The 16,959-nt window shown below is 41.3% G+C and overlaps 1 protein-coding gene across 1 annotated transcript in view; it reads right to left on the bottom strand.

Moving 5' to 3' along the window:
• The window catches only part of LOC124002169 (echinoderm microtubule-associated protein-like 1), a 103,172-nt gene extending 94,830 nt beyond the window's left edge, over nucleotides 1-8,342 (bottom strand). Inside the window, exon 1 of the mRNA XM_046309500.1 lies at nucleotides 8,130-8,342. Coding sequence (XP_046165456.1) covers nucleotides 8,130-8,163 — 34 coding nt within the window. The 5' untranslated portion in view covers nucleotides 8,164-8,342. The remainder of the gene's footprint in view (nucleotides 1-8,129) is intronic.
• Nucleotides 8,343-16,959: the final 8,617 nt, after the last annotated feature.

The following is a 16,959-nucleotide window of genomic DNA, read 5'->3' as shown; positions in this document are numbered from 1 at the left end:
ACCATTTCATTAAGATGAATTACTTGAAAAAAGTCACGACTGGTCTGATGAAAATGCCTGAACTGTATAACTGCTGGCAAGACAGTTTGTTTGTTTTTGACACGGTGGGATCTTTTTGTGTCTGTAAAGTGTATTATGCGAGAAAGAGCAGTGGAAACGCCTATGCTCAAATATTGATATAATAGCCATCATATCGAAGTAAACTTCACACAATGATATGTTGTGTGGTCCTCCCACTATGACTCGGAAAAACCATGCAGTTTATTAGGCTATTTATTAAATAAGTTATGATGAACTTCAAAGGGTGGTGGATGTGTACCCACCCAGCAAAATGCAGTTGAAAAGACGACTAGGCTTGACTACCAATCTACGTTCGGTTTTGGTTGAAAGTTGAAAAGACGTGTTTTTCATATCGTTGAAAATATGTATTTTTTATGGCATTGAAAATATGTATTTTTTTATGTTGAAAAAACGACTATGTAAAGTCCATCTACGTTCGGTTTTGGTTAAAAGTTTGTTGTTTCGTTTAACGTACTTGCATACACATGGACACAGTATAAAAAAATTGGTCTGGGATTTAAAAAAATTAACAATCATACATCACTCCAGTATCTACAGACAGTATTTATTTACAACATTCAAGTGCTAATAGTCTTTATTCCACTACTAAAGAAGCATGACTCAAATCACCTACACATATTTCAAACATCCAGCCTGACAAAAGATACATTTTTAATTATTCCATGGCTCACCATTAAGTGAATTATTGACAGTTAACAGTTATACCACTGGAATGATAATATCAGTAGCTAGCTATTACAGTTGTCACTCAGTAATAAAGTGAAGTTCATCACAGCCTAACAAAACTCTGGTAATAGAATGCACAGCTCTCTCAGTTTGGAACTGCAAAGGTTTAAACAAAATGTGGACCTGATTCATGATTTTGCACGCTTAAATGTTTGACTGAGGAGGAATAGGTTTTGTTGTGTCCTATTCACAACTGTCTTGGTGTGTTTGGACCATTCTAGTTTGTTGGTGATGTGGACACCAAGGAACTTGAAGCTCTCAACCTGCTCCACTGCAGCCCCATTGATGAGTATGGGGATGTGCTCAGTCCTCTTTTTCCTGTAGTCCACAATCATCTCCTTTGTCTTGATTACGTTGAGTGATAGGTTGTTATTCTGGCACCATAATGATGGTGTTGGAGTCGTGCCCGGCTGTGCAGTCGTGGGTGAACAGGGAGTACAGGAGGGGACTGAGAACACACCTCTGAGGGGCTCCAGTGTTGAGGATCAGCATGGCGGATGTGCTACTATCTACCCTCACCACTTGGGGGCGGCCCATCAGGATGTCCAGGATCCAGTTGCAGAGGGAGGTGTTTAGTCCCAGGGTCCTTAGTTTAGTGTTGAGTTTTGTGTCCACTATGGTGTTGAACGATGAGCAGTAGTCAATGAACAGCATTCTAACATAGGTGCTCCTTTTGTCCAGGTGGGAAAGGGCAGTGTGGAGTGCGATTGAGATTGTGTCCTCTGTGGATCTGTTGTTGCGGTATGCGAATTGGAGTGGGTCTAGGATTTCCGGGATGATGGTGTTGATGTGAGCCATGACCAGCATTTCAAAGCACTTCATGGCTACCGACGTGAGTGCTATGAAGCGGTAGTCTTAGGCCACAATAGACGTCATATCACTAGGGGTACTTGTTGGCAAGCAACAGAGGGATGTTTGACATCGGTGGCACAGAAACTATCCCCATCCCCATGTACTGTCTGCAGCTCTCTGAGTTAAAACTGATGGCTATTTGTCACACACGCAGAACTGTCAACTCTCATCACATGTATAATACATCTCAGTTACACCAGGCAGGTACCCAATCTGCCACCTCCTCCACCACCTCCTCCACCACCCTCCTACACATCCTTTGTTTCTTGCCCCAGGATGACCGTGGTATGAGCCAGCACTGCAAATCAATTGGAGAGTAAAGGGATTGATTGCATCAAAGAAAAACATTTTTTTTTTTACTGCTGCTCTTTAATTATTTGTTACTTTTATTATTAATTTTTTTTTGGGGGGGGGGTATTTTTCTTAAAACTGCATTGTTGGTTAAGGGCTTGTAAGTCAGCATTTCACTGTAAGGTCTACACCTGTTGTATTCGGGGTATGTGACAAATATAAATGGATTTGGTTTGATTTGAAACAGAGAATCATGTGTCTTGGACATGGTCTAAAGGTAGATCAAATCCAATTGTATTAGTCCCATGCATCAAATACAACAGGTCAACCTTACAGTGAAATGCTTACTTACTTAGATATGGTGTGCTGTGGATTCTATCACTCAATATAGCTGACATCGTGATTACAGCCTACAATATGTCATGTTTTAGTTAATATGCTTCATAAAGAGTAATGTATACTCTTACCAAAGGCAATAAGTGTCTATAAAAGGCATCAGACCTCAAAATAATCTCTGTCCATATTACAGTTCTTGAAAGCCTTACAGTTTCCACTACTTTTGATAATGTTTTTCCAGTCAGGTACTTTCCTTCATACAATAAGAAGCTGAAATGGTCTCACATTCGTTCTTATGCTTTGTTGCCACGACAAACCACAAACATTTCCACTTCCAACCAGCTTCCAGCCTTTGCTCATATTGAAGGAATGTACACATTTGTAAACATGTGTGCACACTGACACCTAGTGGTAGGGAGTTGTAGCGCATGAGACTGTCACAGTTGGTGGGCAAGTGTCACAGTCTTAACTCTGTCTAGTTCTACTATTTCTCATCTTGAAATCAGATTTTAAACTTAACCCTAACAGTAACACCACCATTAACCTGATGTCTAACCCTAACCTTAAATTAAGACCAAAAGCTACATTTTGTTTTCATACATTTTTAGGTTAGCCAATTTTGACTTTGTCACTTGCCCATCTAGTGGAAAGTCTTGGGTTCTCAGCTGAACATATCGACCACAGCAGGCTCCATGGGAACGACAATCTCAATGCTCTTTTTTAGCATTTAGAAAACGTTAAGACTCCTCACTTGTGATACGTTTTTTGAAAAATAAAGCCCTCTACATTCACATCATACCAAAATAATTTCACAAATGCAAAAATTATACACATACTGTACACTGTTTTAATCGGTTTTAACACAGTTGCAGCCAACATACTTTTTCAGTTACGTCACTATTGTGGCGTCCTTCTTCCATTACATACAGGTGTTCGGAGATGCTTCGATTGAGATTGAGATGCTAATTTATAACAGGTTGTCACCTCTGTCTTCCGTTAACAAGCGCTGTAACATGGAAATATGGCTGTGTGAATACCCTAGCATTCTTAAAGGTGTGTAGTTATTTAACCTTTTTGTCTTGTGGAACAATTGATGTTGAAAATTCCTGGTGTTTGTGATCCCTTGACGCAGACCCAGCCGAGAACGTGGTGAAACAGAGGTGACACAGTTCTTTTAAACTTTGATTTAGAGTCTTTACCTGACAAAGTCATGATATACAGTTGAAATCGTAAGTTTACATACACTTAGGTTGTAGTTATTAAAACTCGTTTTTCAACCACTCCACAAGTTTCTTGTTAATAAATTATAGTTTTGGCAAGTCGGTTAGGACATCTACTTTGTGCATGACACAAGTAATTTTTCCAACAGTTGTTTACAGATTATTTCACTTCCAACTCACTGTATCACAATTCCAGTGGGTCAGAAGTTCACATATACTAAGTTGACTGTGCCTTTAAACAGCTTGGAAAATTCCAGAAAATTATGTCTTGGTTTTAGAAGCGTCTGATAGGCTAATTGACATCATTTGAGTCAATTGGAGGCGTACCTGTGGATGTACCTGTGAATGCTTGACATCATGGGAAAATCCAAATTAATCAGCCAAGACCTCAGAAAGAAATTGTAGACCTCCACAAGTCTGGTTCATCCTTGGGAGCAATTTCCAAATGCCTGAATGTACCATGTTCATCTGCACAAACAATATTACGCAAGTATAAACACCATGGGACCACACAGCTGTCATACCGCTCTAGAAGGAGACGCGTTCTGTCTCCTAGAGATGAACGTACTTTGGTGCGAAAAGTGCAAATCAATCCGAGAACAACAGCAAAGGACCTTGTGAAGATGCTGGAGGTACAAAACTATCTATATCCATAGTAAAATGAGTCCTATATCGAAAATAACCTGAAAGGCCTCGCAGCAAGGAAGAAGCCACTGCTCCAAAACCGCCATAAAAAAGCCAGACGACGGTTTGCAACTGCACATGGGGACGGTTTGCAACTGCATATGGGGACAAAGATCATACTTTTTGGAGAAATGTCCTCTGGTCTGATGAAACAAAAATAGAACTGTTTGGCCATAATGACCATCGTTATGTTTGGAGGAAAAAGGGGGAGGCTTGCAGGCCAAAGAACACCATCCCAACCGTGAAGCACGGGGATGGCAGCATCATGTTGTGGGGGTGCTTTGCTGCAGGAGGGACTGGTGCACTTCACAAAATTGATGGCATCATGAGAAGGGAAAAATCTGTGGATATATTGAAGCAACATCTCAAGACATCAGTCAGGAAGTTAAAGCTTGGTCGCAAATGGGTCTTCCAAATGGACAATGACCCCAAGCATACTTCCAAAGTTGTGGCAAAACGGCTTAAGGACAACATAGTCAAGGTATTGGAGTGGCCATCACAAAGTCCTGACCTCAATCCCATAGCAAATTTGTGGGCAGAATTAAAAAAGCGTGTGCGAGCAAGGAGGCCTACAAACCTGACTCAATTACACCAGCTCTGTCAGGAGGAATGTGCCAAAATTCACACAACTTGTTGTGGGAAGCTTGTGGAAGGCTACCCGAAATGTTTGAACCAAGTTAAACAATTTAAAGGCAATGCTACAAAATACTAATTGAGTGTATGTAAACTTCTGACCCACTGGGAATGGGTCTATTTCTATTGTTCTGAAATTTCACATTCTTATAATAAAGTGCTGATCCTAACTGACCTAAGACAGGGCATTTTTTTACTCTGATTAAATGTCAGGAATTGTGAAAAACTGATTTTAAATATATTTCGCTAAGGTGTATGTAAACTTCCCACATCAACTGTGTGAGTTATGCTGTTAGAGCTTTTGTGCCGAATGCAGTGAGGTGTTTCAGGTGTCACATTTACGGTCACAGCAGTGTGTAGGAGAGAATCCAAAGATGTGGGAATTGTGCAGGAGGACATGGGACAGAGGAATGTGTAGTTTCGGTGGAAAACTACTGTAGGGGTGGTCATGTTGCTGGGATTCGGAGGTGTCCGGTGCGTGGGGCAGGTTGAGGTTGCCAGGTTTAGAGTAGTGCAGAAAGTGTCCTTTGCTGAGGCATTTAAGAAATTAGAGGAGGATGGGTCAAGGGTAAGGGATTCTGAGAGGATTCCTGTGAATAGTAGGTCAGTGCAGAACAGAGATATAGGCAAACGAGTGATATGTTTCAGCAAGGTTTGCTTGTTAGTCTTCATAGCAATGGTTATCAGCTGTACCGCAGAGATGTAAGTCACCGAAAATAGATGTTTTGGTGGCAGCTGCAGAGAAGTATTTGGGGGTACGAGATTTGACTTCAGAAGAGTTACAGGGTGTATTTAGTGAGTGGTGTCTCGTCCTTTCAGGTCGTTGGCCTGGGGTAGGATCTGATAGGGGTAAAGTAGTGGAATAAGGTGATGGATTTTAATAGTATAGGGTTAGTTGGTAGGGTAGCCTCATTAAAAATAGATTTTAATTTTATATATATACACAGTGCATTCATAAAGTATTCAGACCCCTTGACTTTTACCACATTTTGTTACATTACAGCCTTATTCTGAAATGGATTAAATAGTTTTTTCTCTCAACAATCTACGCACAATACGCCATAATGAAAAAGCAAAAACAAATGTATAAAAAAATAAAAAATGGAAATATCACATTTACATAAGTATTCGGACCCAATGTACTTTGTTGAAGCACCTTTGTCAGCGATTACAGCCTTGAGTCTTCTTGGGTATGACACTACAAGCTTGGCACACCTGTATTTGGGGAGTTTCACCCATTCTCCTCTGCAGATCCTCTCAAGCCCTGTCAGGATGGATGGGGAGTGTTGCTGCACAGCTACTTTCTGGTCTGTCCAGAGATGCTTGATCGGGTTCAAGTCCGGCCTCTGGCTGGGCCACTCAAGGACATGTCCCGAAGCCACTCCTCCTGTTGTCTCGGTTGTGTGCTTAGGGTTGTTGTCCTTGTTGTCCTGAACAGTCACCCCAATAAATGTTTTGTCATACTGTCAGCCAATCAGCATACAGAGGTCGAACCATCCAGTTCATTGCGCGGTGTAGCCTATTTATGTAGGCCACCCGGATAATAGCTGTCACATTCTTTCTGCCATGATTCCACCATAAATCTTCATGTGCACAAAGAACATATGCCACAAGGACCTAATCGTTGGCGTAGCAGTTTTCTATCTATCAATAGATCCGTTCCGGACAGAGATACTCCTCAAGGGAAGAGAATAGGAGTTTCTGCTCTTATCAACCTATTTCTATTATTAAACCTCTGCTATGCCATTCTCTTGCTTGAAGGTGGAGCTGCTTCTCATAGGTGAATCTTTTCTTCTTCTTTATTTCCATGGCCATACATTAGCCAAGTAGCCTATGAATAAAGGTTTATTATGATCTACCCTCTCCTGTTTTTCGAGCGAGAGGCAGCTTGATGTACAAGTACACTGGACAGGACATGAGTCTATCCACAGGGTCTTACACCCAATCGGAGCAGAGACACGTCGGGTCCCACTTTTACAGTCTATGGTATGACTCAACCCGGGGACCGAACGGCCAACCTTCCAATTTAAAGGCGGACACCACAAGGACACTGAGTTGGTTAATGAAAAAACAAAACTCATTCAAATTAAATAAACATACATCAGAATATATTTCCGATTTGTTTTATTTTCATTAACTGTATGTCTCACAACATATTTAGGACTTTCAATTTAACTAATCAAGTCAGTTAAGAACAAGAATTCTTATTTAGCCTACCCCAGACGACACCCTATGGGACTCCCAATCACAGCCAGATGGAATACAGCCTGGATTCAAACCAGGGTTACTGTAGTGATGCCTGTAGCACTGAGATGCAGTGCCTTAGACCTCTGCGCCACTCGGGGAGCCCAAGGATGAGCCATGAAGATGTCTTGAACATGCCCATGTCCCTTTTTCTCAACTTACAGTCTGCTTAGCTAGTTTAGTGCTACACAGTTTTGATTTAGTATAGCTATGGAGTGAGAGTGCTGGGAGTGAGGAAGTGAAGGGACTATCCCAGACCCCATGGGGAGGGCAGGGGTGACAGCTCATTGTATCTCCTCCCCTGTCGGTGCTGCTGTCAACCTTCAGCTCTTCTCAGTCTCATGCTGTACTTGTGTGAAATGAGCCCTCACTTAATGCCCGTCAGTCACACCAGATACGTGGGCAAACATAAACACACAAGAGCCCATGTGGGAACAGCTCATTACCCTTTGTTTCTGATGTCAGAGAAACTAGAAATGGAAATGAACACTGATTACAGTACATTTAATGACACAGAAATCACTATCGGCCACTCGCCGTGAGGCACTGTCGAGCAGAAAACCATTGTTAAGAACCCCTCCCTCTCTCCTACAAACATGCACACAGTTATGTAAATAAGTCTCCATATGACAGAAAAGTACAGAAAATAAAGTCTCCATATATGGTCACATGAGGGGAAGCTCTCCTCTGGCTGAATATTTGCAGGGTGAGCTGTCCCAGTGGTCTCAGACCAACACAGGAAGGAGCTGATCGGCCCTGTCTGTCTGTCTGCTTGCCCTCTCAGTCTGCTTGCTTGCCCTGTCTGTCTGCCTGTCCCCTCAGTCTGCTTGCTTGCCCTGTCTGTCTGCCTGTCCTCTCAGTCTGCTTGCCTGCCCTGTCTGTCTGCCTGCCCTCTCTGTCTGTCTGCCTGCCCTCTCTGTCTGTCTGCTTGCCCTCTCTGTCTGTCTGTCTGCCTGCCCTCTCTGTCTGCCTGTCTTTATGCTTGCTTTCCCTCTCTCTCTGTTTGTCTGAATGCCTGTCTACCTGTCTGTCTGTTTTTCTGTCTGTCTGTCTGACACTCACCCATAGGAAGTCCCTCGCAGCCGCAGTCTGACATGGTGACGAGGGACTGTTAGTAACGTCTTCTCTCCCCTCCAGCTGTGTCAGAGGGCTCCTGCTTCTCCTCCTCTCACAGAGTGTGTGTGCTGCCCCTCCACTACACGGCAGGCTGTGTGAGACCCTGGAGCGGAGTGGCCACCGTCTAACAGGCCGTGGGTCTGTCTGTCTCTCCGAGTGTGCTTTGACTGCGGGACCCTAAGCATGCCTATCATAACACTAATGTCCAGGCTGCTATTGGACAGTACATCTGTTGGCAGCCCTACCCATCGGGATGACTCAGCTCATTTCATCTTATGAATATTGAGAGGCCTCCTTTCTGAACCTAAAAAAAAAGATGTCAAATCCATGCTTTCTTTTAGATTTTAAATGTCCATCCATTTTCGGTACATTTCCTGGAAGATAAATAAATAATCTTGAAAAACAAAGAGACATTTAGAAAATACACATTTTTAGATTTACTTTACTGTTATTTTTCGTACCGGTGAAACATGATATTGTCGAATGTTACTTTTCAAAGGGAATGTAGCATCCGCAGCAGAGAGAGAGGATTTCATCCTGAACACAGCTGTTGCTTTAAGGAATGATACCTCCTCAGTCGAAAAATACTCCTGCATAAACGTGGGAGTGCTCCTGTGAATACTTTAGTTCTGTTGGCAGAAGTAGTAGTGTATTACTGCCACTAGAGGGCGCCAATGTTAAATTGCACATTGTATCGGCATTCATGCTTAACACTGCAAAGGCACAATTGTTGGAAAATCTGTCATCTTGTCTCCCAGCCTTTATCTGCACTGATTAGAACAGTTTTGATAGGTGAATACAATATGGTGCTCATCATTAGTGGCTTTTCAGCTGGTCAGTGCAGTGAAGAAGAGGAGGTTAGGTGGCGACAGACTTACATTTTTTATATCACCTTTATTTTGACAGGGACTGTTAGGGACTCTTGCTGAGAGCAAGGTCACTTTTGCAGATGAGCTCTTACACATCAAAACAGTATAAAAATCCAAACAGAGAAACCAAAACACATTCTTCATGAAAAAAGAAAATCCTCAATCAGCAGTTTGAAATGCCCTCGAGGCAGCAAATCACTAAAAAAACATTTTTTTGTAGTTCATTCCACAAGGTGGCAAAAAACTCTGTAGAAACCAAAACAAAAAATCCGGAGTTAGCCATCACCGAGACTGGGTATGATAACTATGGCTAAATGTCAGTAATGATGTTAGGTACAGCAGGAGTTTCTTGTAGACGAGCTTTATAAACAAAAAGAGAGCAATGCATCAATCTACCAGACTTTAAAGAGGGACAACCTACTTTCTGATACAGAATGCAGTGAACCTGAACCTGTCGCCTGTAATAAAGTGCTGTGATATACTACATCCAATGGTTTCAGTTCATTGGCAGCTGCATTCACATAGATGTTGTCACCATAATCTAGAACCAGCAGGAATGTTGACTGAATGATCTGTTCTTTGCTATGTATCGAGAGGCGTGACCTATTTTCGAAAGAAGAAGCCCATCTATGTTCTCCGTTTCTTAACTAACTCATCAATATGCTTTTTAAAAGATAGCTTTTCGTCAATCCAGATGCCCAGATATTTATAAGTGGGGACACGGTTAGTGTGGGGCACCATCCAGTGTACTAATGCACAATTCTGTCTTTCAGATGGGACGTTAAACGGGTGTCCTGACTCTCTGTGGTCACGAAGGATCCCATGGTCCCTATCGTAAGAGTATCCTGGCTAAATTCCCAATCTGGCCCTCATGCCATCATGGTCACCTAATCATCCCCAGCTTCCAATTGGCTCACTCAACCCCCCTCCTCTCCCCTGTAACTATTCCCCATTTTGTTGCTGTAAATGAGAATGTGTTCTCAGTCAACGTACCTGGTAAAATAAGGGGGCATTTTTAAAGGAAAAATATACATTTTTAAGTGTTTTGAAAATGAAATATACTTGGTTTTACCCGCAATTAGCGCAGTTTAACACCCTGATGATAAATGAGTTCACCGAGGTGTGCAAATGTTTTCTTTTTATTTTATTGCCTTTAACAATTTGTTTATGATGTTTATGATGCGCATGATGTGCATGATGTTTGTGATGTTTATGATGTTTGTGATGCCTGCGATGTTTATGATGTTTGTGATGTTTATGATGTTTTATGTTCAGGGTTCCCCTGATTAAATAAACAAGTAAGTTTATGATGTTTATGATGCCTGTGATGTTTGTGATGTCTGTGATGTTTATGATGTTTATAATGTCTGTGATGTTTATGATGTCTGTGATGTTTGTGATGTTTATGATGCCTGTGATGTTTGTGATGTTTATGATGTCTGTGATGTTTATGATGTTTATGATGTCTGTGATGTTTATGATGTCTGTGATGTTTGTGATGTTTATGATGTCTGTGATGTTTATGATGTCTGTGATGTTTATGATGCCTGTGATGTTTATGATGTCTGTGATGTTTGTGATGTCTGTGATGTTTGTGATGTTTATGATGTCTGTGATGTTTATGATGCCTGTGATGTTTATGATGTCTGTGATGTTTGTGATGTTTATGATGTCTGTGATGTTTGTGATGTTTATGATGTCTGTGATGTTTATGATGTCTGTGATGTTTGTGATGTTTATGTCTGTGATGTTTGATGTTTATGATGTCTGTGATGTTTGTGATGTCTGTGATGTTTGTGATGTTTATGATGTTTGTGATGTTTATGATGTCTGTGATGTTTATGATGCCTGTGATGTTTATGATGTCTGTGATGTTTGTGATGTTTATGATGTCTGTGATGTTTGTGATGTTTATGATGTCTGTGATGTTTATGATGTCTGTGATGTTTGTGATGTTTATGTCTGTGATGTTTGATGTTTATGATGTCTGTGATGTTTATGATGTCTGTGATGTTTGTGATGTTTATGATGCCTGTGTGTGTTTGTGATGTTTGTGGTGTTGTAATGTAACGTACTTGTTATTGTATTTTGTGTCTTGTAGTTTTATCTTTCATTTTATGTCCTCAGAGCACCATTGAAAATGAGACTCTGGTCTCAATCGGGTTCCCCTGATTAAATAAAAGTTAATAAATAAACAAGTAAGTACCAATTTCAGTTTATTGGAAAGAAGGGATCAAGCAGATCAGTCGAAGTGGATATTTGTTTACATGAATCTTTATTTATTTAATTAACCTTTTATTTTACTAGGCAAGTCAGTTAAGAACAAATTCTTATTTACAATGACGTCCTACTGTGGAACGGTGGGTTAACTTCCTTGTTCAGGGGCAGAATAACATATTTTTACCTTGTCAGCTCAGGGATTCAATGTAGCAACCTTTTGGTTACTGGCCCAACACTCTAACCACTAGGCTACGTGTCGCCCCAAGCAAGGCATCTAGAACATCACAAGTAGAAAGTTGTTGAAATGAACACAAAGATTCACTAGAAGTTGATGGGATTTTCCAACGAGCCAACTGGAGTCTGAGAGAGGGAAGAGCAGTCGACTGACTGACCAGGGTCAATTAAAACAACATCTCTTTCAAATCAAAGACATGTAGATATAAAATGCTGATTAAAATAATAACTTATCTCATTTTTCTCAGTAATTATGCCAAAGTCTGACACAACTTGCTTAGGCAGGGAAGGAATGGAATTTCCACAATGAGAAAGAGCCAAAGTGACAATTGAGAAAGAGATAAAGTGCTTTGAGGAAGGCAATATAAATACCTCGCAACTGCCATATAATGATGGAAAGTTCACGATTTACAGGATAGGATGGAATATTTAAGTGTAGTGAAAGGGGTGCATTCCAATGAGTCTGTGAGGACCTAATAATTCTACATTTTCTCTGAACAAATATTTATCATTGCATTATTAACAGATGTGGAAGATATGATCCTATTCAAAACACATTAATCTCATTATCTGATCACATTATCACATTATTTTATCGGATTATTTCATCAGATTATCATACTTTTTTATCAGATTATCAGATTATTTTATCAGATTATTATATTATTTTATTACATTATCTGATTATTTTAGAATATGAGATTATCAGAACATTTTAGCATATTTCTTTTCACAAATCAAAGTCTGAGCGACGACATGCTTGTTTGAAGTGAGACGCAAGACACATTTCCCTAAAGGGGATGCAATAAAAGTAAACGTTAGTGTTTGAACTGTGTCCAGGCTGGGCTGCCTAGGTTGGACTGAGGTTACTACAGCCCAGTGCTGACAGACAAGCCTTTTAGATTAACACAGCAATATCTTTTTATTTTCATACATGTCAAATTCACAGGTGAAAACAATGACAAAACATCTCAAAACACATCCATTGATACCTGATTTGTCTAACTTCTTAGAATTTTTTATATTTTTTATTCCACATTAATTTATCTACTTAAAAGCTACACAAGTATTTGTCTGTGCCACTTGTAGGTCACCCAAAGCTTGTTGGTGCATTCAACTGAGTTGTTGTTGTGTTGTGTTAAAACATGGCCGCCATGTTGGGTCCGTCAGGATGTTCAAACGTGTACTCATAGGGTCAGACAGAGTTCTCCGTCAGCACTTCTGTGGAGGCCAGGGGAGAGCTGTCTCCAAAGATAATGTTGAGAGAGACCGGAACGGAATACAGCCTGTCAGCCACTTCAAACCATTTCTGTGACCCTAAACGACAGTAGAGAGTGAGTAGGTTGCTTTATCTAGGCTGGCTGGAGGTTGAGTTGTGTTTTGAAGCAGAAGAGGAAGGGACAGTCGGTTGTGACAGCTCTGGGCAGCTCTCTCACCCGAGCTCAGGCTCCATCCCCCGAGGCCCTGCCTAGACCCCGACCAAAACCCTCCGTCCAACCTTCTTCTTTGATCTCCAACCATTTTTTTGGCAGAAGAGCTTAAGGGTTCTCTCCCAAACAGAACTCAAACCCACACCGCATAAAAGCCTCCCTGCTGACAAAGTCTGGGCTCGGCGCTGACTGTTTTTACGTCTCTAATCGTGGCAGATTACTTTCGCTGGAGGTAATATACTCCACAACCTCAAAGTGTTTGCTCCATTTATGCCCAATAAATGTGATCGTAAAAATATCAATGTTATTAGATGATGCTGTGCAGATGAACTTTCAGGGGAAGACTACGGTTGGGAAGCCAGCAAAAATGTAATTATGTGAAATATAATGGAATGATTCTTCTAATTTGCTTTTCTCACTAAATATGTTGGCCTGCATTTAAAAGGGGAATTACGGTGCCAGATTGGCTTCAGGAAAGCTGTGTGTTTACTGGCTCTAAGTTACAGCCTTCCCAGATACATACTAGCCTTCATTTCTAATAATCTGCCTGAAGAAATGGTCTGCCTGAAGTGAGTCAACTCCATGCGTCATTACCACAGGCAGCCAGCCAAGGATTTGTATAATGAATATGACTGACAGCCATTCACTGGCACTATGTTAATGATGCAGCACTTTATGCCCTAATTATCTCCTAATGGTGCTAACTTTTACAGCCCCTCAATGATTCCCTAACTGTTTAATGACTGTTGAGGCAACACGCAAATTAGGGTCTCTCCACAGTGGTGGCAAGGAGGATGCATCCATCACTGTTCAGCCCTACGCTTGGTGTGTCAGACCACAATCATCAACAGACCAAGTAAATACATAAATACAGTACCAGTCAAAGTTTGAACACAACTACTCATTCCAGGGTTTTTTCTACATTGTAGAATAATATAAATATGACATAACACTTTTGGAATCATGTTGTAACCAAAAAGGTGTTTTAAACAAAATCAAAATCATTTTTTAAAACTTTTTTTTAACTAGGCAAGTCAGTTAAGAACAAATTCTTATTTTCAATGACGGCCTAGGAACAGTGGGTTAACTGCCCGTTCAGGGGCAGAACAACAGATTTGTACCTTGTCAGCTTGGGGATTTGAACTTGCAACCTTCTGGTTGCTAGTCCACCACTCTAACCACTAGGCTACCCCTCAAAGTAGCCACCCTTTGCCTTGATAACAGCTTTGCACACTCTTGTCATTCTCTCAAACAGCTTCACCTGGAATGCTTTTCCAACAGTCTTGAAGGAGTTCCCACATATGCTGAGCACTTGTTGTCAAGATGTGTATGAAGGTGAAGTCAGGTGCAGGAGAGCAGAGTATGATAAATAAAGCACACTCTATTATAGTTCCAAACCGGGAGCACAACAAAATAAACACGCTCAAAAAACGGAACAATAAAGTAAAAGCGCTTAACGAACATCACTTGACATGAAAACAATTACACACCAAACATGATGGGAAACAGAGGGTCAAATACAAGTAGATTGATTGGAGAAATGAAAACCAGGTGTGTATGAAAACAAGACAAGACAAATGGATATATGAAAAATGGAGTGGCGATGGCTAGAAAGTCGGTGACGTCGAACGCCGCCCAAACAAGGAGAGGAGCCGACTACGGCGGAAGTCGTGACACTTATTGGCTGCTTTTCCTTCACTCTGCGGACAAACTCATCCCAAACCATCTCAATTGTGTTGAGGTCGGGTGATTGTGGAGGCCAGGTCATCTGATGCAGCACTCCATCACTCTCCTTGGTCAAATAGCCCTTACACAGACTGGAGGTGTGTTGGGTCATTGTCCCGTAGAAAAACAAATGATAGTCCCACTAAGCACAAACCAGATGGGATGGCGTATCGCAGCAGAATGCTGTGGTAGTCTCAAGATCTGTGGGTCCCCTGCGGGATGCTGAGTTAACGTAGGCTAATGTGATTAGCATGAGGTTGTAAGTAACAAGAATATTTCCCAGGACATAGACATATCTGATATTGGCAGAAAGATTAAATTCTTGTTAATGTAACTGCACTGTCCAATTTACAGTAGCTGTTACAGTGAAAGAATACCATGCTATTGTTTGAGGAGAGTGCACAGTTATGAACATTAATAAACCAACTGGGCACATTTGTGCAGTCTTAAAACAAAATTTGGAATATAAATGCAATGGTTCATTGGATCAGCCTAAACCATTGCGCATACACTGCTGTCATCTAGTGGCCAGAATTTAAATTGTAGCTGGGCTGGAATAATAGATGATGGCCTTTCTCTTGCATTTCAAAGAAGATGGTATAAAAAAATATAAAAGAACGGTTGTTTTTTTCTTTGTATTATCTTTTACCAGATCTATTGTGTTATATTCTCCTACATTCCTTTCACATTTCCACAAACTGCAAAGTAGTTCCCTTTAAATGGTACCAATAATATACAAGTCCTTGCTTCAGGGCAGTTAGATTTGGGTACGTCATTTTTGGTGAAAATGGAAAAAAAAGGGTCCGATCCTGAAGAGGTTTTTAAGTATGCCTAGAATTCTAAATAAATCACAACACTGTCACCAGCCAAGCACCCCCACACATAACACCTCGTCCTCCATGCTTTACGCTGGGAACTGCAAATGAGGAGATGATCTGTTCACCTACTCTGAGTTTCAGATAGACACGGCGGTTGGAACCAAGAATCTAACATTTCGGACCAAGGGACAGATTTCCAACGGTCTATGTCCATTGCTCGTGTTTCTTGGCCCAAGCAAGACTCTTCTTCTTATTGGTGTCCTTTAGCAGTGCTTTATTTGCAGCAATTTGACCATGAAGGTCTGATTCACAAAGTCTCCTCTGAACAGTTGTTGTTGAGATGTGTCTGTTACTTGAACTCTGCGAAGCATTTATTTGGGGGCATTCTGAGGTGCAGTTAACTCTACTGAACTTATCCTCTACAGCAGAGGTAACTCTGGGTCTTCCTTTCCTGTGGCAGTCCTCATGAGAGCCAGATTCATCATAGCACATGATGGTTTTTGCGACTGCACTTGAAGAAACTTCAAAAGTTCTTGAAATTTTCCATATTCACTGACCTTCATCTCTTAAAGACCTGGAGAATAAACCTTTCTCCTCACATCTGCCCATGTCCCTTAATGTGGATGATGTGGTTGTTACTGACAAGAAGCACATGGCTGAGCTCTTTAATCAACACTTCATTTAGTCAGGATTCCTATTTGACTCAGCCATGCACCCTTGCCCGTCCAACATTTCCTCATATTCCACCCCTTCTAATGCGACTATCCCCGATGCTTCTCCCTCTTTTTTCCCTGCCCCGCTACAAAGGTTCTCCCTGCAGGCAGTCACTGAGTCTCAGGTGGTAAAGGAGGTCCTGAAACTTGAGACCAAAAAAACATCTGGGTCCGATGGAAAAGCTTCTCAATAATCCACTGACTGGCTTTCTTGATGTCTGTAGTATTCTCTCTGGTATGCAATCTGGTTTCCGCTCAGGTTATGGTTGTGTCACTGCAACCTTAAAGGTCCTCAATGATGTCACCATTGCCCTTGATTCTAAGCAATGTTGTGCTGCTATTTTATATTGACTTGGCCAAAGCTTTTGATACGGTAGACCATTCCATTCTTGTGGGCCGGCCAAGGAGTATTGGTGTCTCTGAGGGGTCTTTGGCCTGGTTTGCTAACTACCTCTCTCAAAGAGTGCAGTGTATAAATTCAGAAAATCTGCTGTCTCTGTCACTGCCTGTCACCAATTGAGTACACCAAGGCTCAATCCTAGGCCCCATGCTCTTCTCAATTTACATCAATAACATAGTTCAGAGAGTAGAAGCTCTCTCATCCATTTATATGCAGATGATACAGTCTTATACTCAGCTGGCATCTCCCCGGATATTGTGTTAAATGCTCTACAACAAAGCTTTCTTAGTGTCCAACAAGCTTTCTCTACCCTTAACCTTGTTCTGAACACCTCCAAAGCAAAGGTAATGTGGTTTGGTAAGAAGTA

The sequence above is a fragment of the Oncorhynchus gorbuscha genome, linkage group LG17 (assembly GCF_021184085.1).
Source record: "Oncorhynchus gorbuscha isolate QuinsamMale2020 ecotype Even-year linkage group LG17, OgorEven_v1.0, whole genome shotgun sequence".
Lineage (NCBI taxonomy): Eukaryota > Metazoa > Chordata > Actinopteri > Salmoniformes > Salmonidae > Oncorhynchus > Oncorhynchus gorbuscha.
This window is presented reverse-complemented; position numbering and strand designations above follow the sequence as displayed.